The sequence below is a fragment of the Chiloscyllium plagiosum genome, unplaced genomic scaffold (assembly GCF_037043375.1).
Source record: "Chiloscyllium plagiosum isolate Xiang-an unplaced genomic scaffold, Cpla_swu_hap1 HiC_scaffold_8, whole genome shotgun sequence".
In the NCBI taxonomy this organism is placed as follows: Eukaryota; Metazoa; Chordata; class Chondrichthyes; order Orectolobiformes; family Hemiscylliidae; genus Chiloscyllium; species Chiloscyllium plagiosum.
The window spans coordinates 105,805,551-105,832,724 of record NW_028270146.1 but is presented as its reverse complement, the minus strand read 5'-3'; the positions used below and the strand labels follow the sequence as shown (position 1 = coordinate 105,832,724).

The window sequence follows — 27,174 nt, the reverse complement described above, 5'->3', positions numbered from 1 at the left end:
CAGTGATAACCACATGAACTGCTGAAAAAACACAAGGATGATAATTTGAGTGGGCCATTCTCACTCCATTTCAGTGAGTATTTACTTGTTCCCCTTTTGTTGACCAAATTGTATAAGGTCAGTGCACCAGTATTTTCTGGTGAGGCGACCTGACTCTTCAAACAGTTCATCCAAAACGGAAACACTTGAGTGACATCAATCGAACCATTAAAAAGTTTAAGGTGATGGCTTCAATGAGGGGAATAAAGACACAGTGGGTAAATTTGCAATCGACACAAAAAGGTAGGAAAGTACATTGTGAAGCTGACATAATCAAGAAGTAAAAGCAGAAAACGTTGGGGGAAACACAACTAGTCCGAAGAACTCATATCAGACTCAAAACCTTAACTCTGTTTCTCTCTCCACAGATTCTGCCAGACCTGCTGAGTTTTTCCAGCATTCTCTATAAGAGCTAGGAGCAGGAGCAGGCCGTCCAGCCCCTTCGAGCCTGCTCTACCACTCAATAAGATCGTGGCTGATCTTTACATGGACTCAGCTCCACTTACCCACCCTCCCACCTTATTCCTTTATTTTTCGAAAACGTATCTATCTTAGCTTTAAAAGCGATTACTGAAATAGCATCAACTCCTTCCCAAGGCAAGGAATTCCACAGATTAACAACCCTCTGGGTGAAGCAGTTACTTCTCAGTTCAGTCCGAACTTTGCTCCCTCTAATCTTGAGGCTATACCCTCTTGTCCTAGTCTCACCTGCCAGTGTAAGCGTCCTCTCTACGTCTATCTTACCTATTCCCTTCATAATTTTATATGTTTCTGTAAGATCCCCCCCCAATCTTCTGAATTCCAATGAATATAATCCCAATCTATTCAGTCTCTCCTCATACGTCAATCCCCTCAACTCTGGAATCAATCTAGTGAACCTCCTCTGCACCCCCTCCAGTGCCAGTACATCCTTTCTCAAGTAAGGAGACCAAAACTGCACTCAGGTGTGGCCTCACCAGCACCTTGTACAGCTTTAACATAACCTCCCTGCTCTTAAACTCAATCCCTTTCGCAATGAAGGACAAAATTCCATTTGCCTTCCTAAGTACTTGTTGTACCTGCACACCAACCTTCTGTGATTCACAAGGACACCCAGATCCCTCTGCATAGCAGCATGCTGCAACCTTTTACCAATCAAGTAATAATCCTTTTACTGTTACTCCGACCTAAATGACTTCATATTGATGTTTGTTTCAGATCTCCAGTACTTTGATTTTGACATAATAAAGTTGCAGATGGATAAAGTGAGTGGACTAAAATCAGGCAGATGGTGTATAATGTGGGAAAATATAAAGTTGTTCACTTTGGCAGGAACATAAATGATCTGGAAGAGGGCACTGTTGGTATGATCAGCAAGTTTGCAGATGACACGAAGATTGGTGGGGTAGCAAAAAGCATACGGAACTGTCAAAGAATACAGCAGGATATAGATAGACTGGAGAGTTGGGCAGAAAAGTGGCAGATGGAGTTCAATCCAGGCAAATGTGAGGTGATGGATTTAGGCAAGTCAAATTCTAGAGTGAGTTATACAATGAATGGAAGAGCCTTGGGAAAAGTTGATGGGCAGAGAGATCTGGGAGAGCAGGACCATTGTACCTGAAGGTTGCTGCACAGGTGATAGAGTGGTCAAGAAGGCATACACTATGCTTGCCTTCATTGGACGGGGTATTGAGTATAAGAGCTGGCAAGTCATGTTAAAATTGTACAAGACATTGGTTCGGCCACATTTAGAATACGGTGTACAGTTCTGGTTGTCACATTATCAAAAGGATGTGGACGCTTTGGGGAGGGTGCAGAGAAGGTTTACGAGGACGTTGCCTGGTATGGAAGGCGCTAGCTATGAAGAGAGGTTGAGTAGGTTAGGTTTATTTTCATTAGAAAAAAGGAGATTGAGAGGGGACCTGATTGATGTTTATAAAATCATGAAGGGTATAGATAGGGTAGATAGAGATAAGCTTTTTCCCAGGGTGAAGGACTCAATAATGAGAGGTCACGCTTTCAAGGTGAGAGGTGGAAAGTTTAAGGGGCATACACATGACAAGTACTTCACACAGAGTGGTGGGCGTTTGGAACGTGTTGCCAGCAGAGGTGGTAGAGGCATGCATGGTAGATTAATTTAAGATGCATCTGGATAAATGCATGAGTAAGTGGGGAGCAGAGGGTTACAAATGCTTAGGAATTGACCGACTGGTTTAGACAGTACATTTGGATCGGCTCAGGCTTGGAGGGCCGAAGGGCCAGTTCCTGGGCTGTAAATTTTCTTTGTTCTTCGTAAGAATAAAAGAGAGTAGAACTGAAGCAGACAGTAATTGTAGAATTCAGAACACAAAATAATCTAGAGAGATAGCATGAGCCACAAAATGTTGGAATGCAGGTACACAAGTGGTTAACAAGGCATTGCTATAGCTTTTGAGATTTATTTGTGGGTTTATGGGCATCACTGACTGGGTTAGAATTTATTGCCCATTCCTTGTTGGTCTTGAGAGGGTGGGAGCGAGCTGCCTTCTTGAACTGCTGCAGTCCATGTGCTGTAGATAGACCCATAATGCCCGGAGGGATGGAGCAGTATATTTCCAAGTCAGGATGGTGAGTAATTGAATATATATACACAAAGAGGTTATGCTTCTGTTGTACAAATCTTGGCGCGACCACATCTTGAATACTGTGTGCAGTTTTTAATCTCTTATTTAGGAAAGAATGTAAATGTTTTGGAGATGATTCAAAGGAAGTTTATTAAACTCATACGAGGACTGAGTGGTTTGTCTCATCAGGAAAGGTTGGACAGACTGGGCTTCTTTCCCGTGGAGTTTAGAAGAATGAGGGGTGATTTAACTGACATCGATAAGATCCTGAATAGTTTCAACAAGGTGGATGTGGAAACAATGTGGGTCAGCTCAAAACTAAGGGACACGGTTTTAAAATTAGGACTTGCCCTTTCAGCGCAGAGATGAGGGATTTTTGTTCACTCAGAGGGCTGTGCAACTTTGGAACCCCGTACCACAGGAAGTGGAGTAATTGATCATTTTCATGCCAGAGTTTGATAGATTGCCTTGCCTGACAAGAATCAAAAGGTTACTGGGAGCGTAGGATTCAGAACATGTTGCGGCTGTACAGGACATTGGTTAGGCCACTGTTGGAATATTGCATGCAATTCTGGTCTCCTTCCTATCAAGTTTCTCAACATCTTTCCGAAAGGGTTCAGAAAAGATTTACAAGGATGTTGCCAGGGTTGGAGGATTTGAGCTACAGGGAGAGGCTGAACAGGTTGGGGCTGTTTTCCCTGGAGTGTTGGAGACTGAGGGGTGACCTTATAGAGGTTTATAAAATTATGAGGGGCATGGATAGGATAAATAGACAAAGTCTTTTCCCTGGAATCTGGGCGTCCAGAACTAGAGGGCATAGGTTTACGGTGAGAGGGGAAATATATAAAAGAGACCTAAGGGGCAACTTTTTCACACAGAGGGTGGTACGTGTATGGAATGAGCTGCCAGAGGAAGTGGTGGAGGCTGGTACAGTTACAACATTTAAGAGGCATTTGGATGGGTATATGAATAGGAAGGGTTTGGAGGGATATGGGCCGGGTGCTGGCAGGTGGGACTCGATTGGGTTGGGATATCTGGTCGGCATGGACGGGTTGGGCCGAAGGGTCTGTTTCCGAGCTGTAAATCTCGGTGACTCTAGGACTCTATAAGACCAGCCATAATCTTACTGAATAACAGAGCAGTCTTAAAGGGCTGAGTGGCCTACTCCTGCTCGGAGTTAATATATGCGTGTCAGATCAAAAACTTACAGGAAGAGGTTTGCCCAAGTGAATCTTCAAACATTTGTTCACCTCCCTAAATCACCCGAGTCTGCCCCTGGTTCAGTCCATCTACTGCTGAGACCATCATCCACGCCTTTGTTGCCTTTAAGATCAACTGTTCCTATGCTCCTCCAGCTGGCCTCCTTATCTTGCACCTTTCCTAAACTGGAGGTCATCCAGAATTTTGCTGCCTATCCCTTAACCTGCACCATGACCTGTTCCCATCAGCCTTTATCCTCGCTGATCTACACTGGCTCCCATTCTAACAAAGCCTCAGCACTGGGGTCTTTCACCTCATATTCAAGTCGCTCCACTTATGTTCCCCACATCCATAAGGCAGCTCTCGCCCTTAGTCATCAGCGCGTCCCTAATTTAAATCACTCTGCTATTGGGAGAGACACATTCAATTGCTAACCTTTGGAAATCCCTCACTAACCTGCTCCATCTTACTCTCCTCTTTTTACTTAAACACACACTCACACACATCTCTTCACCCATTCTAACATCCTCTATGCCAAAAGTCACCTGGATAATCGCTGGTGGACGTCTAGCTAACAGCGAGGGTGATACCTATCAACTGCAATAGGACATGGACTAACAAAAGGCAGGCTAAGAACAAGCTGGAGAGGGGCAGATAGAATTTTATCTGGAGAACGGACAAAGTGTATTTCGGCAGAACAGACAGCGCGAGGGCAATATAAACTTAACAACACAGTTCGAAAGAATATGAAGAGACAAGGAGCCTGGGGGCTGCACATCCACTGATCTTCAAGGGCCACACGGAGATAGTGGTTCGCACAGTGTACGAGACCTCGGGGCTTCGCAAAGCGAGTATAAAGGGAAGGAGGTTTATAAAGCTCTGGCTAGCTCACAGCTAGAGCAATATGTCCAGTTCGCATCACCCCATCGTAGAGAAATGGTATGGGATCCTGACAAGCCGCAGAGGAGGAGAGTTACCAGGATGGATCCAGGAACGGGGATTTCACCACTGGACTGGATCGGAGAAGCGGAGTTTGTTCTCCTTGAAACAAAAGAAGATTGAGGGGAGAATCGGCTGAAGTGCAGGAGATCGGGACTGGCTGAGGCAAAGGAAAGCAACGTTTGGACTTGACGGTAATAGAAGAAGGGGACAAAGACTTATAAAGCTTTGGGCAAAAGATAGAGAATATGGCAAATACTAATAAACTAAAACTCACTGCTTATGTAAATGGGGACAACCCCTGACTTTTAAAGGAAATCAAGTGAGCAGTTGAGACAGCGAGTGACAGGGATTGAGCAGGAGGGACGGGACTGATTGGATTGACCTACAGGGAGCTGTCATGAACCCGTAAGCCATAACCACTCTAAGACTCTGCAGGTTTCCCAGATCAAACAGATTACATATATAAAAGTGCACAATATTAGAACAGCGTGTTACCTGGGCCAAGTGTTCTGTTCCGGACCCTTTACTCAGTCTCCGTCTGCGGGTGGGTAATAGAGATGGATTGAGCTCGGACAGATCCCGCTCGTTTGCAGAGTTCCTCGGGGACTCCCCATCCTCTTTCTTGTCGGTGCTGGTTGAAACAGGGTCCAGCTTTCGGACTGGCACGGATACCGGTATTACCAGTGGCTGCAGACAGCTGTCATCGACCTGACTTCGGGAACATGCAGACCCCGCAGGGACCTTTGGGTGGCCAGCTACCACACTCTGCCTTTCTTCTTGCGAGTCACTCTCTCCAGTCTGCACAGAGTTGTGTTGGGGGGGGGGGGGGGGGGGGGGGGGGGGAGAAAGAAAAACAACATTTCATTTTCACCTTCTCCTCTCCCCAACAGGTACAGTCACTCACAGGTCTATGCCAGGGCTTATGTGCGTGCTGATGTCCCAAGTTAGTTTTTAGGTACAGGAAGTGATCAAGGTGGCCAGTGGAATGCTATCCTCTATTATAAGAAGAACTGAATATAAAAATAAGGAAGTAAAAATTCCATCAGCTAGAGGAATCTGTGGAATTCATTGCCTCAGAAGGCTGGGGAAGCCAGGTCATTGAGTGTAGTTGAAACGGAGATAGATAAGTTCATGATTGTCAAGGGGATCAAAAGGTTACGGGGAGGAAGTGGGAAAATGGGATTGAAAGACCTATCGGCGAGGATTGAATGGTGGAGCAGATTTGATGGGCTGAACAGCCTAATTTCTGCTCCTATGTCTTATGGTCTTATGTTATAATACAGGGCATCGCTGAGACCACATCTCAAATTCTTTGTACAATTTTGGCCTCTTTATTTAAGGAAGGGCATAATTGCATTGGAAGGGACCCGGGTTCAATTCCCACCTCAGGTGACTGTCTGTGTGGAGTTTGCACGTTCTCTCTGTGTCTGCGTGGGTTTGCTCTGGTTTTCTCCCACAGTCCAACAATGTGCAGGTCAGGTGAATTAGCCATGCTAAGTTGCCCGGAGTGTTAGGTGCATTAGTCAGGGGTAAATGTAGGGGAAAAGGTCTGGGTGGGTTGCTCTTCGGAGGGTCGGTGGGGGCTTGTTGGGCCGAAGGGCCTGTTTCCATACTGTAGGTAATCTAATCTAATTATTTAAAAATTAGGGCTCACCCTTTTAGGAGTGAGATGAAACAAGTTTTTTCCTCAGGGTGCTGAGAGACTCTGGGACTCTCTGTCTCAGAAGGCAGTGGATGCAAGGTCATCAAATATTTTTAAAGGCAGAGGTTAGATAGATCGGGGAATTCAGGGCTATTGGGGATAAATATAAAATTCAGGGCATAAGCAGATCAGCCACATTCATTTTGAATGGTAAAACAGACATGACGGACCGAATGGAGTATCGGAGTTGAGAGGTCATGTTCATCGAGTCAGAGAGTCCTACAGCATGGAGACAGGCCCTTTGACCCAAACTGGTCCATGCCGACCAAAATGTCCATTCACATTTACCCCATTTCCCTGCACTTGGCCCATGTCTTTCTAATCCTTTCCTATCCATGTATTTGTCCCAATGCCTTTTAAATGTTGTTAATGCACCCGCCTCAACCACTTCCACTGGCAGCTCATTCTATATGCGTACATCCCTCTGTGTAAAAAATTTGCCCCTCAGGTTCCCTTTTATTCTTTCCCCTCTAACCTTAAACTGATGCCCTCTAGTCCTTGATTCCCCAACCCTGGGGTAAAGACTGAGTGCATTCACCCTATCCATGCCTCTCATGATCTTATACACAACTATAAGATCACCCCTCAGTCTCCTATGCTCTAAAGAAGAAATAAAAAGCTTGTCCAACCTCTCCCTATAGCTCAGACCTCGAGTCTTGGCAACACCCTTGTAATGTTCTTCTGCACTCTTTCCAGTTTCATAACACCCTTCCGATAGCAAGGTGACCAAAACTGAACACAACACTCCAATGAACACAATGTTGCAGCTGTACAGGACATTGGTTAGGTCACTTTTGGAATATTGTGTGCAATTCTGGTCTCCCTCTCTTCGGAAAGATGTTGTGAAATCTGAAAAAGATTCAGAAAAGATTTATGAGGATGTTGAGGGTTGGAGGTCTGGGAGAGGCTGAATAGGCTGGAGCTATTTTCCCTGGAGCATCATGGTGGGGGGGGGGGGGGGGGGGGGGGGTTGGCATGCAGTTAGACCTTACAGAGATTGATAAAACTATGGGAGGCATGTTTAGGGTCAAAAGGCAAGGACTTTTCCCCAGGGTAGGGTAGTCCAAAACTAGAGGGCATAGGTTTAAGGAGAGAGGGGAAAGACATTAAAGAGACCTAAGGGGCAACTTTTTCACGCAGAGGGTGGCGCATGTATGGAATGTGCTGCCAGAGGAAGTGGTGGAGGCTGGTATAATTACAATATTAAAAGGCATCTGGATGGGTATATGAATAGCAAGGGTTTGGAGGGATATGGGCCACGTACTAGCAAATGGAACTAGATTAGGTTAGGATATCTGGTCATAATGGACAAGTTGGATTGAAGGGTCTGTTTCCATGCTGTATATCTCTATGGCTGTATGGTCTACTTCTGCTCCTAATCTCCTCCGGCTTGACTTCCTATTAGCAAACATTATACTTTTTCCCTCATCTGTTTATCCAGCTTTCCCTGAAATGAATCCCCTCTGCTATTTACCTCAGACATACTAGGATAACAAGTTCCACATTCTAACTTAAAAACAGAAAGCACTGGAGACACTCAGCAGGTCTGGCAGCATCCATGGAGAGAGAAACAGGGTTAACGTTGAGGTCATTATGACCCTTCTTTGGAATAGAAGAGATGATAAAAATACGATGGATTTTATACTATCAAAGTTGGGTGGATGAAGAACAGGAAGAACAAAAGGGAAAGTCTGGAATAGGGCAGGAGGGAGAGAGAATTTAATTAACAAAGATGTCCTGAATTAAAATGTGAAGGGAGTGGTGGAAGATATCAGTGAAGAGACAAAGGTGTGTGTCTAATGCAAGTGGGAATGACAGAATGATGAATAGCTTGGTTTGAAAACTAAAACATGATAAACATGGCAAAGAGAAACAAAATCAAAATGGAGGACCGAGTTTACGGACTGATGTTGTGGAATGCCCAGCCCAGCACCAAGTCCTGCAAGTTTAAGGATGCCACTTAGACGCATACAGATGTACAGCACGGAAACAGACCCTTCAACCCAACCCGTCCATGCCGACCAGATATCCCAACCCAATCTAGTCCCATTTGCCAGCACCCGGCCCATATCCCTCCAAACCCTTCCTATTCATATACCCATCCAGATGCCTTTTAAATGTTGCAGTTGTACCAGCCTCCACTACTTCCTCAGGCAGCTCGTTCCACACGTGCACCACCCTCTGTGTGAAAATGTTGCCCATTAGGTCCCTTTTATATCTTTCCCCTCTCACCCTAAACCTATGCCCCTCTAGTTCTGGACTCCCCCACCCCAGGGAAAAGACTCTATCCACGCTCATGATTTTATAAACCTCTATAACGTCACTCCTCAGCCTCTAATGCTCTAGGGAAAACAGCCCTAGTGGCATGGTGGCTCAGTGATTAGCACTGCTGCTTCACAGCACCAGGATCCCTGGTTCAATTCCAGCCTTGGGCGTCTGTCTGGGTGAAATTTGCACATTCTCCCCGTGTCCGCGTGGGTTTCCTCCCACAGTCCAAAGATGTGCAGGTCAGGTGAATCGGCCATGCTGAATTGCCCCTTAGTGTTAGGTGCATTAGCCGGAGGGAAATGGGTCTGGGCGGGTTACTCTTCGGAGGGTCGGTGTGGACTGGTTGGGCTGTTTCCACACTTTAGGGAATCTAATCTAATCTATTCAGCCTCTCCCTGTAGCTCAAATCCTCCAACCCTGGTAACATCCTTGTAAATCTTTTCTGAACCCTTTCAAGTTTCACAACATCCTTCCGATAGGAAGATTAGAATTGCACACAATATTCCAACAGTGGCCTAACCAATGTCCTGTACAGCCGCAACATGACCTCCCAACTCCTGTACTCAATACTCTGACCAACAAATGAAAGCATACCAAACACCTTCTTCATTATCCTATCCACCTGCGACTCTACTTTCAAGGAGCTATGATCCTGCACTTTACAGAACATCTCCACTGAGTGTGCTAGCATGACCCTGACCATCTTCCCCACCATCCCCCCCCAAAACCTGCAGCCTGGTATCAGCCAAAACATGTGACCCGCTACACTTGGCTGAACAATAACAAATCTGAGCCCAGGAAACCACACAACAAGTCAAAACGTCAATCTGACAACAATGCCAAAAGAAAGGAGTCTGTCTATCTAACACATCCCAGAGCTTCTGTGTTGGCAGGACTGTGCAGTACCTATTAATAGTGAATGAACTGGAGGAGGTGGTTTTCATTTTAAAAAGCAGGGAGTTACTGTGATCTGAAAGAGTGGCAGGAACAGGTTCAGTAGTAATTTTCGAAAGGCAGTTGAATAAACATTGAGAGAGAGAGAGAGAGCTGGAACATTTTCGGGTAAAGTGTTGCGGATGAGGGAACCACTTCCAAAGAGCCAGTAGGAAGATAACTGGCCTCCTCCTACTCTGCATGCAAGAAGTGTCTGTACATCATATGATCGACAACAGAACTTTGGGGGTGATGTGACCCTTGCATTTTAAACCCTCAAAGTAATTTGCTTTTCGTCACTGCAGTTCAAAAAAGGAATCACAAAGTTCAGTTGCTGGAGGCAACTGAGGTCATGAGGTCACATATTTGGGCAATTGCTTTACCCGAAACACTATGCGGGTAGTGTCTCCCACCCATCCTCCTCTTACCAAAAAGAAAGTTCTGTGTGTTGGTTGGTAAGGTGACGAGTGTTTTCTTTCATGTTTCATTTTTTTCAGCGGTCTCTTTGGGAATCTAGAATAGGGGGAATGGAGGTTAGGGCAGTTGAATGTTCGTCCTGCAGAATGTGGGAGGTAAGGGTCACCACCTGTGTCCCTGCTGACTGCATCTGTGGGAGGTGCACCCAACTCCAGCTCCTCGAAAACTGTGTTAGGGAGCTGGAGCTGGATGAACTTCGGATCATTGGGGAGGCAGAGGGGGTTATTGCGAGGAGTTACAGGGAGGTAGTTACTCCACAGTCACATGAAGAAGGTAGATGGGTTACTGTCAGTAGCGGGAAAGGGAACTGGTAGGCAGTGCAGGGATCCCCTGTGGCCGTTCCCCTCAACAACAAGTACACCGTTTTAGATACTTTTGGGGGGGGACAACTTACCATCGGGTAAGCAATGGGGCACAAGTCTCTGGCACAGAGTCTGTCCCTGCTGCTCAGAAGGGAAGGAGGAAGTGGAGCAGAGCTTTAGTCATTGGGAATTCCATAGTTAGGGGGGAAAGACAGGAAGTTCCGTGGGAAAGAGAGAGACTCACGATTGGTGTGTTGCCTCCTAGATGTCCGGGTTCATGATGTCTTGGATCTTGTTTTGGGGACACTTGGGGAGGATGGGGAACAGCCCCATGTCGTGGACCATATAGGCACCAATGATATAAGTAGGAAGAAAGGTGGGGATCTATGGCAGAAATCCAGGGAGTTAGGGTGGAAAAAGTTTGTGCGAAGATTTGTAGCTCGGGTGCTCGTTGTTGTGGTTCTGTTCGCCGAGCTGGAAGTTTTTGTTGCAAACGTTTCGTCCCCTGGCTAGGCGACATCATCAGTGCTTGGGAGCCTCCTGCGAAGCGCTTCCTTGATGTTTCCTCCGGTGTTTATAGTGGTCTGTCCCTGCCGCTTCCGGTTGTCAGTTTCAGCTGTCCGCTGTAGTGGTTGGTATATTGGGTCCAGGTCGACGTGTTTGTTGATGGAGTTTGTGGATGAATGCTATGCCTCTAGGAATTCCCTGGCTGTTCTCTGTCTGGCTTGCCCTATGATAGTAATGTTGTCCCAGTCAAATTCATGTTGCTTGTTGTCTGCGTGTGTGGCTACTAAGGATAGCTGGTCGTGTCGTTTCGTGGCTAGTTTATGTTCATGTATGCGAATCGTTAGCTGTCTTCCTGTTTGTCCTATATAGTGTTTTGTGCAGTCCTTGCATGGTATTTTGTATACTACATTAGTTTTGCTCATGTTGGGTATCGGGTCCTTCGTTCTGGTGAGTTGTTGTCTGAGCGTGGCTGTTGGTTTGTGTGCCGTTATGAGTCCTAGGGGTCGCAGTAGTCTGGCTGTCAGTTCCGAGATGCTCCTGATGTATGGTAGTGTGGCTAGTCCTTTTGGTTGTGGTATGTCCTCGTTCCGTGGTCTTTCTCTTAGGCATCTGTTGATGAAGTTGCGCGGGTATCCGTTTTTGGCGAATACCTTGTGTAGGTGTTCCTCTTCTTCTTTTTGCAGTTCTGGTGTACTGCAGTATGTTGTGGCCCTTTTGAATAGTGTCCTGATGCAGCTTCGTTTGTGTGTGTTGGGGTGGTTACTTTTATAGTTTAGGACTTGGTCTGTGTGTGTGGCTTTCCTGTATACCCTTGTAGTGAATTCTCCGTTCGGTGTTCTCTGTACCATCACGTCTAGGGATGGGAGTTGGTTATCCTTTTCTTCTTCTCTCGTGAATCGGATTCCTGTGAGTGTGGCGTTGATGATCCGGTGTGTTTTTTCTCTTTCCGTGTTTTTAATTATTACAAACGTGTCATCGACATATCTGACCCAGAGTTTGGGTTGAATTTGTGGTAGGACTGTTTGTTCTAACCTTTGTATAACTGCCTCTGCTATAAGTCCCGAGATTGGTGATCCCATGGGTGTTCCGTTGATTTGTTCGTATATCTGGTTGTTGAATGTGAAGTGTGTTGTGAGGCACAAGTCCAGTAGTTTAAGTATGCCGTCTTTGTTGATAGGTTCAGCATCCTGTTTTCTGTTCTGTATGTCCAGTAGGTTGGCTATTGTTTCTCTGGCTGGGGGAGTAGGGAAACTACTGCAGTAGGGGGATGGAAACCTGAACTGTAGTTCCAGTGTACAGGAGGTAGAGGGTAGTGAGGTGAGGGATAGGTTTACAAGGTCATGAGAGGTCACCAACAATCAGGATGTTGGTTTGAAATGTGTGTACTTCAATGCCAGGAACATCCGGAATAAGGTGGGTGAACTTGCAGCGTGGGTTGGTACCTGGGACTTCAATGTTGCGGCCATTTCAGAGACATTGATAGAGCAGGGACAGGAATATTGCTGCAGATTCAGGGATTTTGATGTTTCAGTAAGAACAGAGATGGTAAAGGGTGGGGGGAGGGGGTGGCATTGTTAGTCAAGGGTGGTGGATGGTTCATTTCCAGACGTTTCGTCACCCTACTAGGTAACATCTTCAGTGGGCCTCAGAAAGCAGGAATTTTCAGCAGTGCTTTGCCTATTTATATGTTTGGGTTTCTTTGGGTTGGTGACGTCATTTCCTGTGGTAAAGTCACTTCCTTTCCTTTTCTCAGGCGGTGGTAGATGGGGTCTAACTTGATGTGTTTGTTGATAGAGTTCCGGTTGGAATGCCATGCTCTAGGAAATTCTCGTCGTGTGTCTGTTTGGCTTGTCCTAGAATGGATGTGTTGTCCCAGTCGAAGTGGTGTCCTTCCTCATCTGTATGTAAGGATACTAGCGAGAGAGGGTCATGTCTTTTTGTGGCTAGTTGGTGTTCATGTATCCTGGCGGCTAGTTTTCTGCCTGTTTGTCCAGTGTGGTATTTGTTACAATCCTTGCACAGTATTTTGTAAATGACATTAGTTTTGCTTGTTGTCTGTATACGGTCTTTCAAGTTCATTAGCTGCTGTTTTAGTGTGTTGGTGGGTCTGTGGGCCACCATGATGCCAAGAGGTCTGAGTAATCTGGCAGTAAAGGATAGTATTACAGCAGCTGAGAGAATGTTTGAGGACTCATCCACTGAGATAGTATGAGCTAAGGTTAGAAACTGGAAAGGACAGGTCACCCTGTTGGGAGTTTTCTTTCGGCCTCCAAATAGTTCCAGAGATGCAGAGGATAGAATAGCAAAGAGGATTCTCGATAGAAGTGAGAGTGACAGGGTAGTTGTTCTGGAGGACTTTAACTTCCCCAACATTGACTGGAATACTATAGTTCAAGTACTTTAGATGGGTCAGTTTTTGTCCAATGCATGCAGGATGGTTTCCTGACACACAGTATGTAGACAGGCCAACAAGGGAGCGAGGCCACATTTGGTTTGGTACTGAGGAATGAACCGGGCCAGGTGTTAAGATTTGGTGGTAGGTGAGCACTTTGGTGATAGTGACCACAATTTGGTTAGGTTTACTTTCGCGATGGGCAGGGATAAGTATACACCACAGGGAAAGAGGTATAACTGGGGAAAAGGCAATTATGATGCAGTTAGGCAAGACTTAGGATGCATAGGACGGGGAAGGAAACTGCAGGAGTTGGACACATTTGAAATGTGGAGCTTATTCAAGGAACAGCGACTGCGGGTCCTTGATAAGTATATACCTATCAGGCGGGGAGGTAGTTGTCAAGAGAAGGAGCCATGGTTTTACAAAGGAAGTTGAAGCTCTTGTCAAGAGGAAGAAGGCGGCTTATGTGAGGATGAGGTATGAAGACTCAGGGGGCTGGAGAATTATAAAGGTAGCCAGAAAAAGATCTAAAGAGAGGGCTAAGAAAAGCCAGGAGGGGACATGAGAAGTTGTTGGCGGATAGGATCAAGGAAAACCCTAAATCCTTTTATAGGTGTATCAGGAATAAAAGAATGACTAGACTAAGATTTTGGCCAATCAAATACAGTAGTGGGAAGTTGTGTGTGGAATCTGGGGACATAGGGGAAGCACTTAATGAATACTTTTGGTCAGTATTCACATTAGAAAAGGGCAATGTTAGTGAGAACATGGAGATACAGGCTACTAGATTCGATGGGATTGTGGTTGACAAAGAGGCGGTTTTAGCAATTTTGGAAGATCTGAAAATAGATAAGACCCCTGGCCAGATGGGATTTATCCTCGGATTCTCTGGGAAACCAGGGAGGAGATTGCAGAGCCTTTGGTTTTGATCTTTATGTCATCATTATCGACAGGAGTAGTGCCAGAAGACTGGAAAATGGCAAATGTTGTTCCCTTATTTAAGGAGGGGAGTCAGGACAATGATAAGCCAGTGAGCCTTATTTCGATGGTGGGTAAGGTGTTAGAAAAGATTATAAGACATAGGATTTATAATCATCTGAAAAGGAATAAGTTTATCCAGATAGTCAACACGGTTTTGTGAAGGGTAAGTCATGCTTAACTAATCTTATTAAGTTCTTTGAGAAGGTGACCAAACAGGTGGATGAGGGTAAAGCGGTTGGTGTGGTGTATAAGGATTTCAGTAAGGCGTTTGAGAAGGTTCCCCATGGTAGGCTATTGCACAAAATCTGGAGTTTCGGGATTGAAGGTGATTTAGCGGTTTGGATCAGAAATTGGCTTGCTGAAAGAAGACAGAGGGTGGTGGTTGAGGGAAATGTTCATCCTAAAGCTCAGCTACCAGTGGTGTGCCACAAGGATCTGTTTTGGGGCCACTGCTGTTTGTTATTTTTATAATTGGTCTGGATGTGGGTGTACAAGGATGGGTTAGTAAATTTGCGGAATACACTAAGATAGGCAGAGTTGTGGATAGCGCCTAAGGATGTTGTAGGTTACAAAGGGACATAGATAAGCTGCAGAGCTGGGCGGAGAAGTGGCAAATGGAGTTTAATGCGGAAATGTGAGAGGTAGTTCACTCTGGACAAAATAACAGGAATGCAGAGTACTGGGCTAATGGTAAAATGCTTGGCAGTGTAGATGAACAGAGAGATCTCAGTGTCCAGGAGCATAAATCCTGAAAGTCGCCACCCAGGTTGATAGGGTTGTTAAGAAGGCATATGGTGTGTTGGTGTTTATTGGTAGGGGGATTGAGTTGCGGAGCTATAAGGTCATGCTTCAGCTGTACAAGACACTGGTGCGGCCACACCTGCAGTATTGCGTACAGTTCTGGTCACCGCATTATGGGAAGGATGTGGAAGCTATGGAATGGGTCCAGAGGAGATTTACCAGGATGTTGCCTGGTATGGAGGGAAAGTCTTACGAGGAAAGCTTGAGGGAACTAAGCTGTTTTTGTTGGAGAGGAGGTGGTTGAGAGGTGACTTGAGACATATAAGATAATCAGAGAGTTAGATAAGGTGGACAGTGAGAGCCTTTTTCCTTGGATGGTGAAGGCTAACACAAGGGGACATAGCTTTAAATTGAGGGGTGATAGATTAAGGACAGATGTCAGAGGTAGCTTTTTTACTCAGAGAAGGAGGAGCAAGGAACATACTGCCTGCAATAGTAGTAAACTCGCCGACATTAAGGGCAATTAAATGGGCGGTCGACGCAACATTGACGGCCGAAGGGCCTGTACTGCGCTGTAATGTTCTTTGTTCAAAGAGTCTTGTCTGCATGGTTTATTGGTTTGAGTCAGTCACTGCTTGGGTTTGGATTGTTACAGGGTGTCCTGAAATCGTACAAGGCGCTATATAAATTCAGATTTTCTCTCTTTGTATTGCGGCCTTTTAGTCAGCAAGGTGCCAGGGGCACCATTAAATTTCTCAGAGGAAGCCTGTGCTTCAGAGAGTCAGGAGTCAGTCGTCCAGCACTCGGCCTACTGTTATCCAGGGCACTGTTCCAGAAGGTTCACAATCCCCCTGTGACCCATGCCCACACCCTGCTACTCGTTGCCTCTTTTAGCGGGAGAGAGTTATCACTCAATTTCCGCCAAATTGTGGGTTCAGGCTTCACTACAGAAACCAGAGCATGTAATTCGGCCCAGTACCCTCCATCCTGTGCTGTAGGAAGGCTGCAGAACCATGTCTTCTTCCACATGAGACATAAAACCAAGGCTTCTCTCCAGGGGGTGGGGAGCAAAGACCCCAGATGAGTATTCGACAAAAACCGAGAAGAACATTCGAAAATCTCCAACAAATGTGTGTTAGGCACGACCTCCCCCGACAAAGCCAGAGAAATCTGTTCGCATCGTTCAAAAAAAAAAACATGATCAAGTGCTTGGACGAGGGAAGCTCAATTTCTCCCACACAGGAGACTGACTGAGAAGGTAAACGCACATGGAATCCAGAGAAATGTGGCAAGATGGATCAGAAACTGCAGAAGCACAAAGGGTATAAGGATAGAAGGTTGTTTGAGTGACCGAAGGCTGGAGTCCACCTGGTGCACCACAAGGATCAGGATTGAGACCTTTGTTTTTTGATATATACATAAATCATACAGATGAAAACATGGGGAGGGCAGTAAGCAAGTTTGCAGATGACACCAAGATTGGTAGAGAGGTTAATTGTGAGGAAAATGGTTATGGGTTACAGGAAGGTGGAGATGGGTAGGGCAGACCAGTGGCAGATGGTATTTAACCCTGCCTGCTAAGTGCGAGGTGGTGCATTTTGGAAAAGAAAGAAACAAGATGAGGAAGCATTTAATGAAAGGCAGGACACTGGGTAGTTCAGGGGTCCAGAGGGATCTTGGGTAATCATTCACTGAACCCTGAAGTCAGCAGAGCACGTGAACACGATCATTAAGGCAGCAAATGGGACACTTGCTTTCAGCAGTCGTGGTATAGAGTACAAGAACAAGGAGATGTTGTTGGAGTTGTACAGGAGATTGGTAAGGCCACAGCTGGAGTATTGTATGAAGTTCTGCTCACCTCACTACAGGAAGGATGTGTTAGCTCGAGATGGGGTAAGAGGATGTTCACCAGGATGGCTAGGGATGGAGATACTGAGTTACAACAAGAGACTACATAGGCTTGAATTGTTTTCTTTCGAGCAGTAAAGACTGAGGGGGGGGGGGGGGGGACATGATTGAGGTACCTAAGATTATGAGGGCAATGGACAGGGTGAAGAGAGATCAATCACAAGGGTAGTTTTAGGTTTTAGGCTAAAGGGCTGGAGATTCAGAGGGGATTTCACTCTGCAGGCGGTGGAATGCACTGCCTGGGAAGGTAAGCTTACAGCCTTGCAAACAAAAAAATAAAAATTTGGATGAGCATTTCAAATATAACATTAATGGATATGGGACAAGTGTAGCAAATTGGAATTAGAGTGGTAGTTATAGTCAGAGTAGGTGTGATGGGATGAATGTCCTTTTCTGTGCTGTATGGCTCTAACTCTAAAATTAGCAACAGGAGCAGGGGCAGCCCATACATATGGCCCCTCAGGATCGGCTTCACTCCTAACCTTCCCACTCAACTCAACCTTCTAGTGTTTCAGCATCATGGGATAACATCTGTATTCCGCCAACATTTACAAACATGGTTAACAAGCCAGATGACCCTTTTCAAATGATTTTGACCGAGGGAAGAATTTGGCCTGGAAATTGGGGAGAACACACTTTTATTTCTTCAGTACACTGCCAACGGGATCTTTAATAGACAACTGAAGCAGAGGGAAGTCTAGTTCAATACTTTGTCAGAAAGACAGCACCTCTGTCAGTGTAGCACTGCTTCAGTACTGCAATGGAGCACCAGCCTTGGTTTTTATGTGGTCAAACCTCGATGACCTAGACTTAACAGCCCAGGAGCTCAGCTTACTCCAGGCTGAGATGGATTTTTAATCAGTGAGGGAATAGTGGGTTTTGGGGTGGGGGGGAGGCAGTATGTGAAGCTGATAATTATCGGATCAACGTGATCTCATTGAATGGTGGAGTGGGCTCAATGGGCTGAATGGCCTACCTTTGCTCCTAAACCTTACGGTGGCAAGTGTGCTACCCACAGCTGACTCACATCCCAATATTCATTGGTCAGCTCCCGGGCAGTAGGAGGGTCAATCTCTGCGTACAGGCACTCATAACCCTCTGGGATAGAGAACACCAAACACTGCGAGTGAAGAAAACTCTTATCTCAGGTCTCAGCCGAAGATTACAACGTGTAGGTCTGGACTCTCCAAAATAGGAAACAAAGCTCCAAACATCCATCCTGTCACATTACTCCTAAGAATTGTACTGCCTCTTATTTTTCTCAACTTTGAAGAATATCTAGGAGAAAGTGAGGACTGCAAATGCTGGAGATCAGAGCTTAAAAATGTGAAGAATATCTGTTCATCATACTCAATCTCTCATCGTAGGACAGCCTTCTCCCTCCAAATCCCTCTCGAGTGAACTATGCAGTAGTCCCTTGAAGATATGTTTAGGAAAGGAGCCAAACTGTACCTAATGGGTGTGGTCTCACATGCCCTTGTAAAACTACAACAAGACATCCATTAAAAGGCTAACATGCCACTTGCCTCCCCAAGTGTTTGAGACTAGATTAGATTCCCTACGGTGTGGAAACAGGCCCTTCGGTCCAACAAGTCCACACCGACCCTCCGAAGAGTAACCCACCCAACCCTAACCTATATTTCCCCTTGACTAATGCACCTAGCAGTATGGGCAATTTAGCATGGCCAGTCCTCCTGACCTGCACATCTTTGGACTGTGGGAGGAAACCCACGCACGGGGAGAATGTGCAAACTCCACACAGTCAGTCACCCGAGTCAAACCCGGGTCCCTGGCACTGTAAGGCAACAGTGCTAACCACTGAGCCACCATTTGGCACACCTACATGTCCAACTTGCCACATTTTGTGTCCAAGGATACCCATCAGATTCTTCTGAATATCGATATTTAAAAATGTTCAGCTTTACCGTTCTTCCGACCAAAGTGGGTAATGTTGTCACCCTCCACATCATCTCCCTGGTCACGGTACACTGTCTAATATTTAAACCCTCAATGAGCATCTTGGCAACAGATATTCTGGTTGCCATGGGAACGTGCTGTGTTTCATCTGGGTGCTGGATTAGAACAGGGACTGCATTTCAAAGGGTATTTCATTGGCTGTAGATTGGGAACGTTGCTGTATAAATGCAAGTCCTTTTAAAAGGCATTTGGACAAATACATGGATAGAAAAGGTTTAGAAGGATTTGGGCCAAGTGTGAGGAAATGGGGTTAGCATGGATGGGCATGGACCAGTTTGGGCCAAAGGGCCTGTCTGCATGCTGTAGGACTCTCTCTGACTCTAAAAGGGAAAGAGTTACACTTGTTGCAGGGGTTGGGGGAAAGCATGGTTTCAAAATGTCCAGCAACCGCTCACTGCTTACCTTAGCTGAGGTAGTCCAATTGGACAGGGCCTCTGCGGATTCCTGGTGCGGCTGTGGTCCACTTTCCTCGCCCGATGTCTCCTCTTTCTTCGTTGAGAGTTGCACGAGACTATCGGCGGTGCTTTCGCCCCGTGAGGCCGTTTCCCGGGCAGGCTCTCTGCTCTCCTGCTCTCTCCGACTCCAGCTCTCCCCCCCGCGGGGTGGGGCCGCCTCGAACAGTTTGAGCTGGCTCTGGCCGGAGTGGCTGGGCGGCACGTTGAGCAGCTTCTGCAGTTCCGGCCCGTAAGCCTGCGGCCAGCGCTGGCTGGCACTCTCTGTGGAACCTGCTGGATTCCCAACCCTGTGCGCCTCAAACGGTGGCGGCTTCGCCTGCCTCTCCTTGATGGGGTAATGTGCCCGCTTTGCCGCAGGGGCCTGAAATTCTGCCGTCAGCTGGCGGGGTGCGATGTGTTCCTGTTTGATTCCACCCAGGGTAGACCTCTGAAGGCCTTTGCTGACGTGAACCTCGGCAAGTTGCTGCTGGAATGGAGCTGCCGTTGAAACCACGTGATGCATTGAAGCCTCGGACCCCTGGCTCACCTGTACCCGCTGGAGACCGAGAGACTGAGGCGGCTGCTGGTGAGGGAAGAACTGCTGGAACAGGTGCTGTTGGCAGGTGGTCTGTGCTTGGTGACTGTAAAGGGGAAGGAGTGCTGGCTGGTGGACTTGATGGAAAATGTTCAATACGGAATTTGGAGGCAGCTCTTGCTTCTGGTTCTGGCCGTACTGGTACTGGAAGAATTGGCGTTGAGGCAGAACTTCGTTACTTTGTTGCTGCTGATGTTGATGCAGCAGTTGGCTCTGCTGGTATTGCTGCTGGAGTTGGTTCTGCTGCTGGGTCTGTGCATGTTGCTGCTGGAGTTGATGCTGTTTCTGCTGTAGTTGGTTTGACTGTTGGGCCTGCGCATGTTGCTGTTGGAGTTGATGTTGTTTCTGCTGTAGTTGGTTTGACTGTTGGGCCTGCGCATGTTGCTGTTGGAGTTGATGCTGTTTCTGCTGTAGTTGGCTTGACTGTTGAGTCTGCGCATGTTGCTGTTGGAATATTTGTTGGTTTGACTGTAGTTGGTTCGACTGTTGGGCCTGTGTGTGTTGCTGTTGGAGTTGACGTTGGTTCAACTGTTGGGCTTGTGCATGTTGCTGTTGGAGTTGATGTTGATTCGACTGTAGTTGGTTTGACTGTTGGGTCTGCGCATGTTGTTGTTGGAGTTGACGTTGGTTTGACTGTTGGGCCTCTGCATGTTGCTGTTGAAGTTGATGTTGGTTTGACTGTAGTTGGTTTGACTGTTGGGCCTGCGCATGTTGCTGTTGGAGTTGATGTTGGCTTGACTTATGGGCCTGTGCATGTTGCTGTTGGAGTTGATGTTGGTTTGACTGTTGGGCCTGTGCATGTTGCTGTTGGAGTTGATGTTGGTTTGACTGTAGTTGGTTTGACTGTTGGGCCTGTGCATGTTGCTGTTGGAGTTGATGTTGGTTTGACTGTAGTTGGTTTGACTGTTGGGCCTGCGCATGTTGCTGTTGGAGTTGATGTTGGTTTGACTGTAGTTGGTTTGACTGTTGGGCCTGTGCATGTTGCTGTTGGAGTTGATGTTGGTTTGACTGTAGTTGGTCTGACTGTTGGGCCTGCGCATGTTGCTGTTGGAGTTGATGCTGTTTCTGCTGTAGCTGGTTCGACTGTTGGGTCTGCAGGTGCTGCTTTAGCTGGTTCTGTTGTTGCTGTTGGGTTTGAAGAGGCAGTTGCGTCTGCCGGTGTTGCTGCTTCTGCGGCTGGGCTGCGGCACCTTGCTTTGCCAGAGCTTGCGAGAAGGGACCCGTGGCATTGGAATCGATGATGCTCACTGCTCCGACACTGGCACAGAATGGGGCTGCGCTTTGAGTCCAGGAGCCAGCGGGTTGCCAGCTGAAGCTCCCCTTGGAAGGTAGGCGGTCGATCAGGACAGACGCAGCCCAGTTGGGGGGCATGGTGCTGCCAGTTGCCACAGCCCTCCCTTGGCTCATTGCCAAATCGGAGCCAACAGACTGGCACTGTCCGCCCCTCGCTGGAGTCTCGGGCAGCGTGGGGGGCTGCGATTTGAGCGGGCCGCCCTCCGCCTCACCGCGGATCATCCCGTTCTTCCTGAGGCGGGACGGGCTCGGCTGAACGGTGCCGGTATTCTCACCGAAGAACGAGATCTGCTTGCCCTTCCGCTTGGCTGAACTTTTGCCCGTTGCCTGCCTGTTCATCTTCACCGCAGCATCTGGACAAACTACCCTGCTCCAACCTGCCCAGCCACCAATCCCTCTCCCACTTTTCACTCTTAACCTCTTCACTGGTGGGCACTCCAGGGGTGTGGGCTATGAATGAGACGGCCAAGTGCCAGGACTAAATCGTGGGCGCTTGCTCTGTGCCGATATGTCAGAACAGCCACACCACCACAGCCAGCCTCACTGCTGCCCAATGTCCCAAGTAGCTAGTCTCCGCACTTGCCTTCAGAGGTCCGAAACAACTGTGCCAACCTGCAAGAAAATCAAGGTCAAACATTAGCGAAAAAAACAACACTATCGCGAGCTTCATTCTGCCCTTTAAAAAATAAAAGTACCAAAAGTAACTGAAAGAAATGGAGGGTGACCCCCCCACCCAAAGGCACAGCTCAAACAACATTGCAAAACTACCAGTGACTTCTTTCACAATGCACACACGAGAACCACGATCGTGCAAAATGAGATCAGATGCAACGGGTACGTGGCGATATCTTTCGTGGGTTTGGATCACCCTCATCCGTGACCACTGCGGTGCACTCAATTCCCGCCTGGCTGGCTGTTCCAAAGTGGTCACAAGGCAAAAGTGAAAGCCTCCCATGGGTTACGTCTCCAAGCTCAGCACATTTGCTTGCCACCAAAGAGTGCAGTTCATCTCAGGAGCTCTGCAGCCCTGGTCAAAACATTCCACTCAAAGCAATTGCTGTCAGAACCTCTCTGGATGACTCGTTCGGCCGAGCTCGCGGCTGAAGATTTCCATGAGGCTCCCACTGCTGGCATGATTGCTCTAGCCTGTCTCCTCACATACCCTGGAATGTTCCACTGGTGTAATATCAAAAAGACAGTAGCTCTGAACGCCCACTGCCCTGAGAGATAAAAGAGTTTGCAGAGAAACAAAACTGTAGCACCAGGAAGTTAGCGGATGACTAATTGCAACTCAAAGCTACAATCTGCAAATCCAAAGTATTACTCTGACTTGGCACTTACACTTGGCTCTTCGCCCTCACACAATAAGGCACAATTCCACGGAACTGGAGGGAGGGGAGTTGGGTAATGGAGAATGCGATTCCTCTTCCTTTGCCCACCACTTGCTCAGTCAGCCCACCAACTCTAGACAGTCGGTGAATGTCACTTGCAACTTCATGGCACCTGCAGTTACAATAACTCTAGTACATGTCATAGAATTGAATCTTGGATCATTAACTCTTGATTCACAGTGGTGTGAAGATCTGCTTCATCTCTGCTGTACTTAAGTGAAACCACAAACAGAAACGTGTGCAAAAATTTTAATCCCTCTGCACTGTGAGTCAGAACGTATTGTTTATCTGAGTATTTATCTCCTTGCTGGTTTAGGAGCTTCCTGTACACAAAATAGCCACCCCATTTCTGATCATATTAATAGTGGCAACAGCAAAAGGAACATCACCGGATGCCAGTGCTTGAACATGTCCCGGGAACCTTCCTTCCTTTGACAGTGTGGATGCGGGCTGTGATCACGGCTACCGTGCTAGCGTCTGGTTCAGGAACACGGAGGGGGGGGGGGTAGCGGGATTTGGGAGCAGTATCTGTGGAGACAAGAGTGAACACCACCACTGGGGCTTCAGAACTTGAGCTGCTGAAACGTGGTCACTGTTGAGGTGTCAGAAACACAGCAGCTCGTCTGTGCTCAGCGAGCTCCGACAAATGCGAAAATGCCTCGATAATCTGAGCTTCGGCGCTTGAATGATGAACATTTGCTGAAGTTTGGTACATCCAAAGATGGGAGACAGGGCCTCAGTTTAACATGTATGCAAGAGATGGTCCAACCTTCACTCAATTATAGAGTCACACAGCATGCAAACAGACCATTCAACCCAATTTGGTCATGCCAACCACGTGTCCAAAATTAAACTAGTCCCCCCCGCCCCCCACCATGCCATTTGCCTACTATCCCTCCAAACCTTTCCTTATCCATGTAACTGTCCAAATGTTTTTTAAATCTTGTAACTATACCTGATTCTATCACTTCCTCTGGCAGCTTGAGCCATCTATGCATCATCCTGTGTGAGAAAAGAATTTGCCCCTCGGGTCCCTTTTAAACCTTTCCCGTCTCACCTTAAACTTATGGTTTTAGAATGCACTATCCTGGGGAAATGACCTGGTCTATTCACCTCATCCATGCCCCTCATAACTTTGTAAACCTCTTAAAAAAAGGTTACCCCTCAGCCCCCTACGCTCTAGGGACTAAAAGTCCCAGTCTATCCAGCCCCTCCTTATAAGACAAACTTTCCAATCTTGGTCACATCCTTGTGTAAGTCTATTGCACTCTTTCCAGCTTAATAACATCCTTCCTGTAGCAAGGTGACCAGAAACGCACACAGTACAGTAATTCCCCCATACCCATGGGGGTCACATTCCAGGACCTATTGTGGAAACTGGAAACCGCAGATAGGAGCAAACTCAGTGATTCCATTGGGAAATGTACCTTCCCTGGACCCTGGGTCCAGAACATTCCATTTCATATGTTCCGGCCATGATAAACTATGGGTAAGTGAAGCCACGGATACGGGAGTCGCCCTGCACTCCAAATGTGACCTTACAGCAATAAGACGACATCCCATTGCTCTCACTGATAAAGGCAAGGGTGCCAGAAAGCCTTCTTCCCCACGCTATCTACCTGTGATGCCACTTTCAAGGAACTGTGTGGCTGAAGCCTTCGGTCTCTTTGTTCGATAACACTTCCCACAGCCCTACCATAATTGTGTAAATCCTGTCCTGGTTTATCTTACCAAATCACAACACTTGTCTGTACAGGAGTCAGCCGGGACTTTTTTTATACTGAAGAGGAGTCCTGGTGTAGGAAATGAACTCATAACCTTGTGATTCTAGGATGAGGATAGATTAGATTAGATTCCCTACAGTGTGGAAACAGGCCGTTCGGCCCAACGGGTCCACACCGGCCCTCCGAAGGGTAACCCACCCAGACCCCATTTCCCTATCCTACACTTACCTCTGACTAACACTATGGTCAATTTAGAATGGCCAATTCACCCTAACCTGCACATCTTTGGATTGTGGGAGGAAACCAGAGCACCCGGAGGAAACCCACGCGGACACGGGGAGAATGTGCAAACTCCACACAGACAATCCGTGGTGCTGTGAGGCAGCAGGGCTAACCACAGTGCCGGTCATATTATCTGCTGAGCTATAGCCACAGCCAGGACAGTAAAGTTACATCAGGGCCAGTAACCGGGCCTGTGATTTCTCACGCAGGCTACTCAACAGTACATTAACGATATCCCATTAATGCCAGTACGTTGACCAGAATTTAAACAGCACCTTTCACAGGTCACACACTTTGTGCAAACTTCTGATCAATTTTAAATATTCTGTTGTGAATGATAGAGTGGCCCTTCGAGAATAAGGAAACTACTGCTGGTTAATGGGATCCCTGACAAAGGAACATTACCAAAAACATCACATGATTCAATTAATTAGAAAAAAAAGCCTACCCCACTCCCCCAAGATAACATAAAACTATTGCCAAACTTTTCCTGGATGTGATATATCCTGAAATACACACACATTGCCAGCAGACTGTCTTGCTGAAAATTTTCAAACACTACCTGAGCAGAGAGTTTGACTTCCTGTGACCGACTGCCCTGGCATTTTATAAAAACTGCTCCTTCCCCCTTTCTAGTCATCTATTCCAGAGACAATGTGCAGTTTCTCACCAGCACACTTTTCCAGTCGCACTTTAAAAGCTCTGGAAGGCCAAATAAAATGGCAAACACTTTAAAATTATTCAGCAATCACTGGGGAGAGTGAAAGCTTGATGAATGCAACACAACATGAATCAAACACTTTATGTTCGCAGTTTCATGAAGAAATACATTCATCAGTCGCACCCACCAGTGTAGGGAGATGCTAGTAGACACCTGCAGACTCTTGTTTAAATGCTGAGAGAGTGTGGTGCTGGAAAAGCACAGCAGGTCAGGCAGCAGAGGAGCAGGAGAGTCAGCGTTTCAGGCAAAAGCCCTTCATCAGGAATTACGCCCAAAACATCGACTCTCCTGGCCCTCGGATGCTGCTGACCGGCTGTGCTTTTCCAGCACCACACTTTCGACTCTGACCTCCAGCATCTGCAGTCCTCACTTTCTCCTAGATGTTCAAACGCCACCAGGGGGCGAAATCTAAATGGTGAAAGCAGCTGGCTTCTAAATACAATGACTAAATCTAAAATTGAAAGCTAGCCTCAGTAACAGTGGCTCTAACTATTGTTGAAACCTATACAGTATCAATAATGTCCTTCACTGGGACTGGCTGACTACAGCCAAGTGCTTGATTGACTCTTAACTGTCCTTTGAAATGGCCTATCAAGTCCCTCGAGGGCAAATGGGGATGGGTCACGCCCGGAATGCCTACATCCCATGAGAAAAACAAACTTCTAAAACTCTCTCCCTCAATCTCCTGAAAGCTCAGCCAGAATGAGAAATAAAAATACAGATGTACTGCTTTTCTAATCAATCTGTTCAGAGGTGTTGTTTCACACCTCTGGAGCAGGTGAGACTTGAATCCGGGCCTCTCGGTCCAGAGGTAGGGACACTACCACTGCACCACAATAGGCTCCTCATAATACTCACCACTATTGAGTTTGTTGAAAAGGAGAGAAAGACCAGTATTTATGGAGCACCTTTCACATCCTCAGGACACCCCCAACATACAATGTATCCAGTGGAAAGCTCCTGAATTGTCGCAATGTGGGAAATTTGCAGCCAATTTGTGCACAGCAAGCTCCCATAAAGATCCGTGAGGTAATGAGTAGATAACCTGTTTCAACCACAGATGATTGGACGCCAGAGGGGAAACGGTCTTGTAGTCACGTCAATCAGTACCTCAGAATCTTACATCTAACTCAAAGGGCACGTGGAGCCTTGGTTTAATGTCTCAGTTAGAGGACGCGGTCTCTGACAGTGCAGCAAACTCTCAGCCTGGGACCGGAATGCCAGACTAGATTAGGTAATAGACCCATTAACCTTCTGAATCAAACGGCTAGAGTCCCTAGCATTTTAAATTACCGGTGTTTGGCCGCCCTAACTTGCATCAAATCCACAGAGAATTTTTGTGGTCCTGGTGGTGGGACAGGGGATGAGAGAGAGAGAAAAGAGATTCAGTCGGGAAAATAAGAGGGAGGGGGTGGGGGGAGAGGGGAACAGAAAAAGGAGAGGGAGGGATGGGAAAGAGAAAAAAAAAGAGAGGGGTGGGAGAGAAAATAAGTTTGGGGAACTGTAAGAGAATAAAGGAGAGCAAAATGCAACACTCTCAGCTGGACTGTGGGTAGGAACAGACGAAGAATCTGACTGAGGATTAAACTAAGCTGATTTGTCAAACAGTATACATAACCACTGAAACACTCAGAGCACACAAGGTAATTACTCACAACACCTTATAGTATTGTGTGTCGCCATAGTCTTACCAGACCGCAGAGGTTACTCTCTCATTAGAGAGAAGCGACTGGTGTCGATTTAACCTGAGGGCCACCAGACTTCAGGAAGGAGAGTGCTT

At 46.9% G+C, this 27,174-nt stretch overlaps 1 protein-coding gene across 7 annotated transcripts in view; it reads right to left on the bottom strand.

The window, feature by feature from the left end:
* Positions 1-27,174, bottom strand: part of mideasb (mitotic deacetylase associated SANT domain protein b) — a 90,640-nt gene that overhangs the window by 27,107 nt on the left and 36,359 nt on the right. For 6 of the 7 annotated variants that reach the window (XR_015757997.1, XM_043698392.2, XM_043698396.2 and 3 more), the window contains exons 2-3: positions 19,357-21,888; positions 5,259-5,561 (exon numbers count right to left, since the gene is read on the bottom strand). Coding sequence is in view for 6 of the 7 variants with exons in the window: in XM_043698392.2 (XP_043554327.2) it covers positions 5,259-5,561; positions 19,357-21,615 (2,562 nt within the window). In the remaining variant the exon portion in view is untranslated. Of the gene's footprint in view, positions 1-5,258; positions 5,562-19,356; positions 21,889-22,617; positions 22,899-27,174 lie in introns of those variants that run through there. The other variant, XM_043698393.2, reaches the window with a different exon arrangement.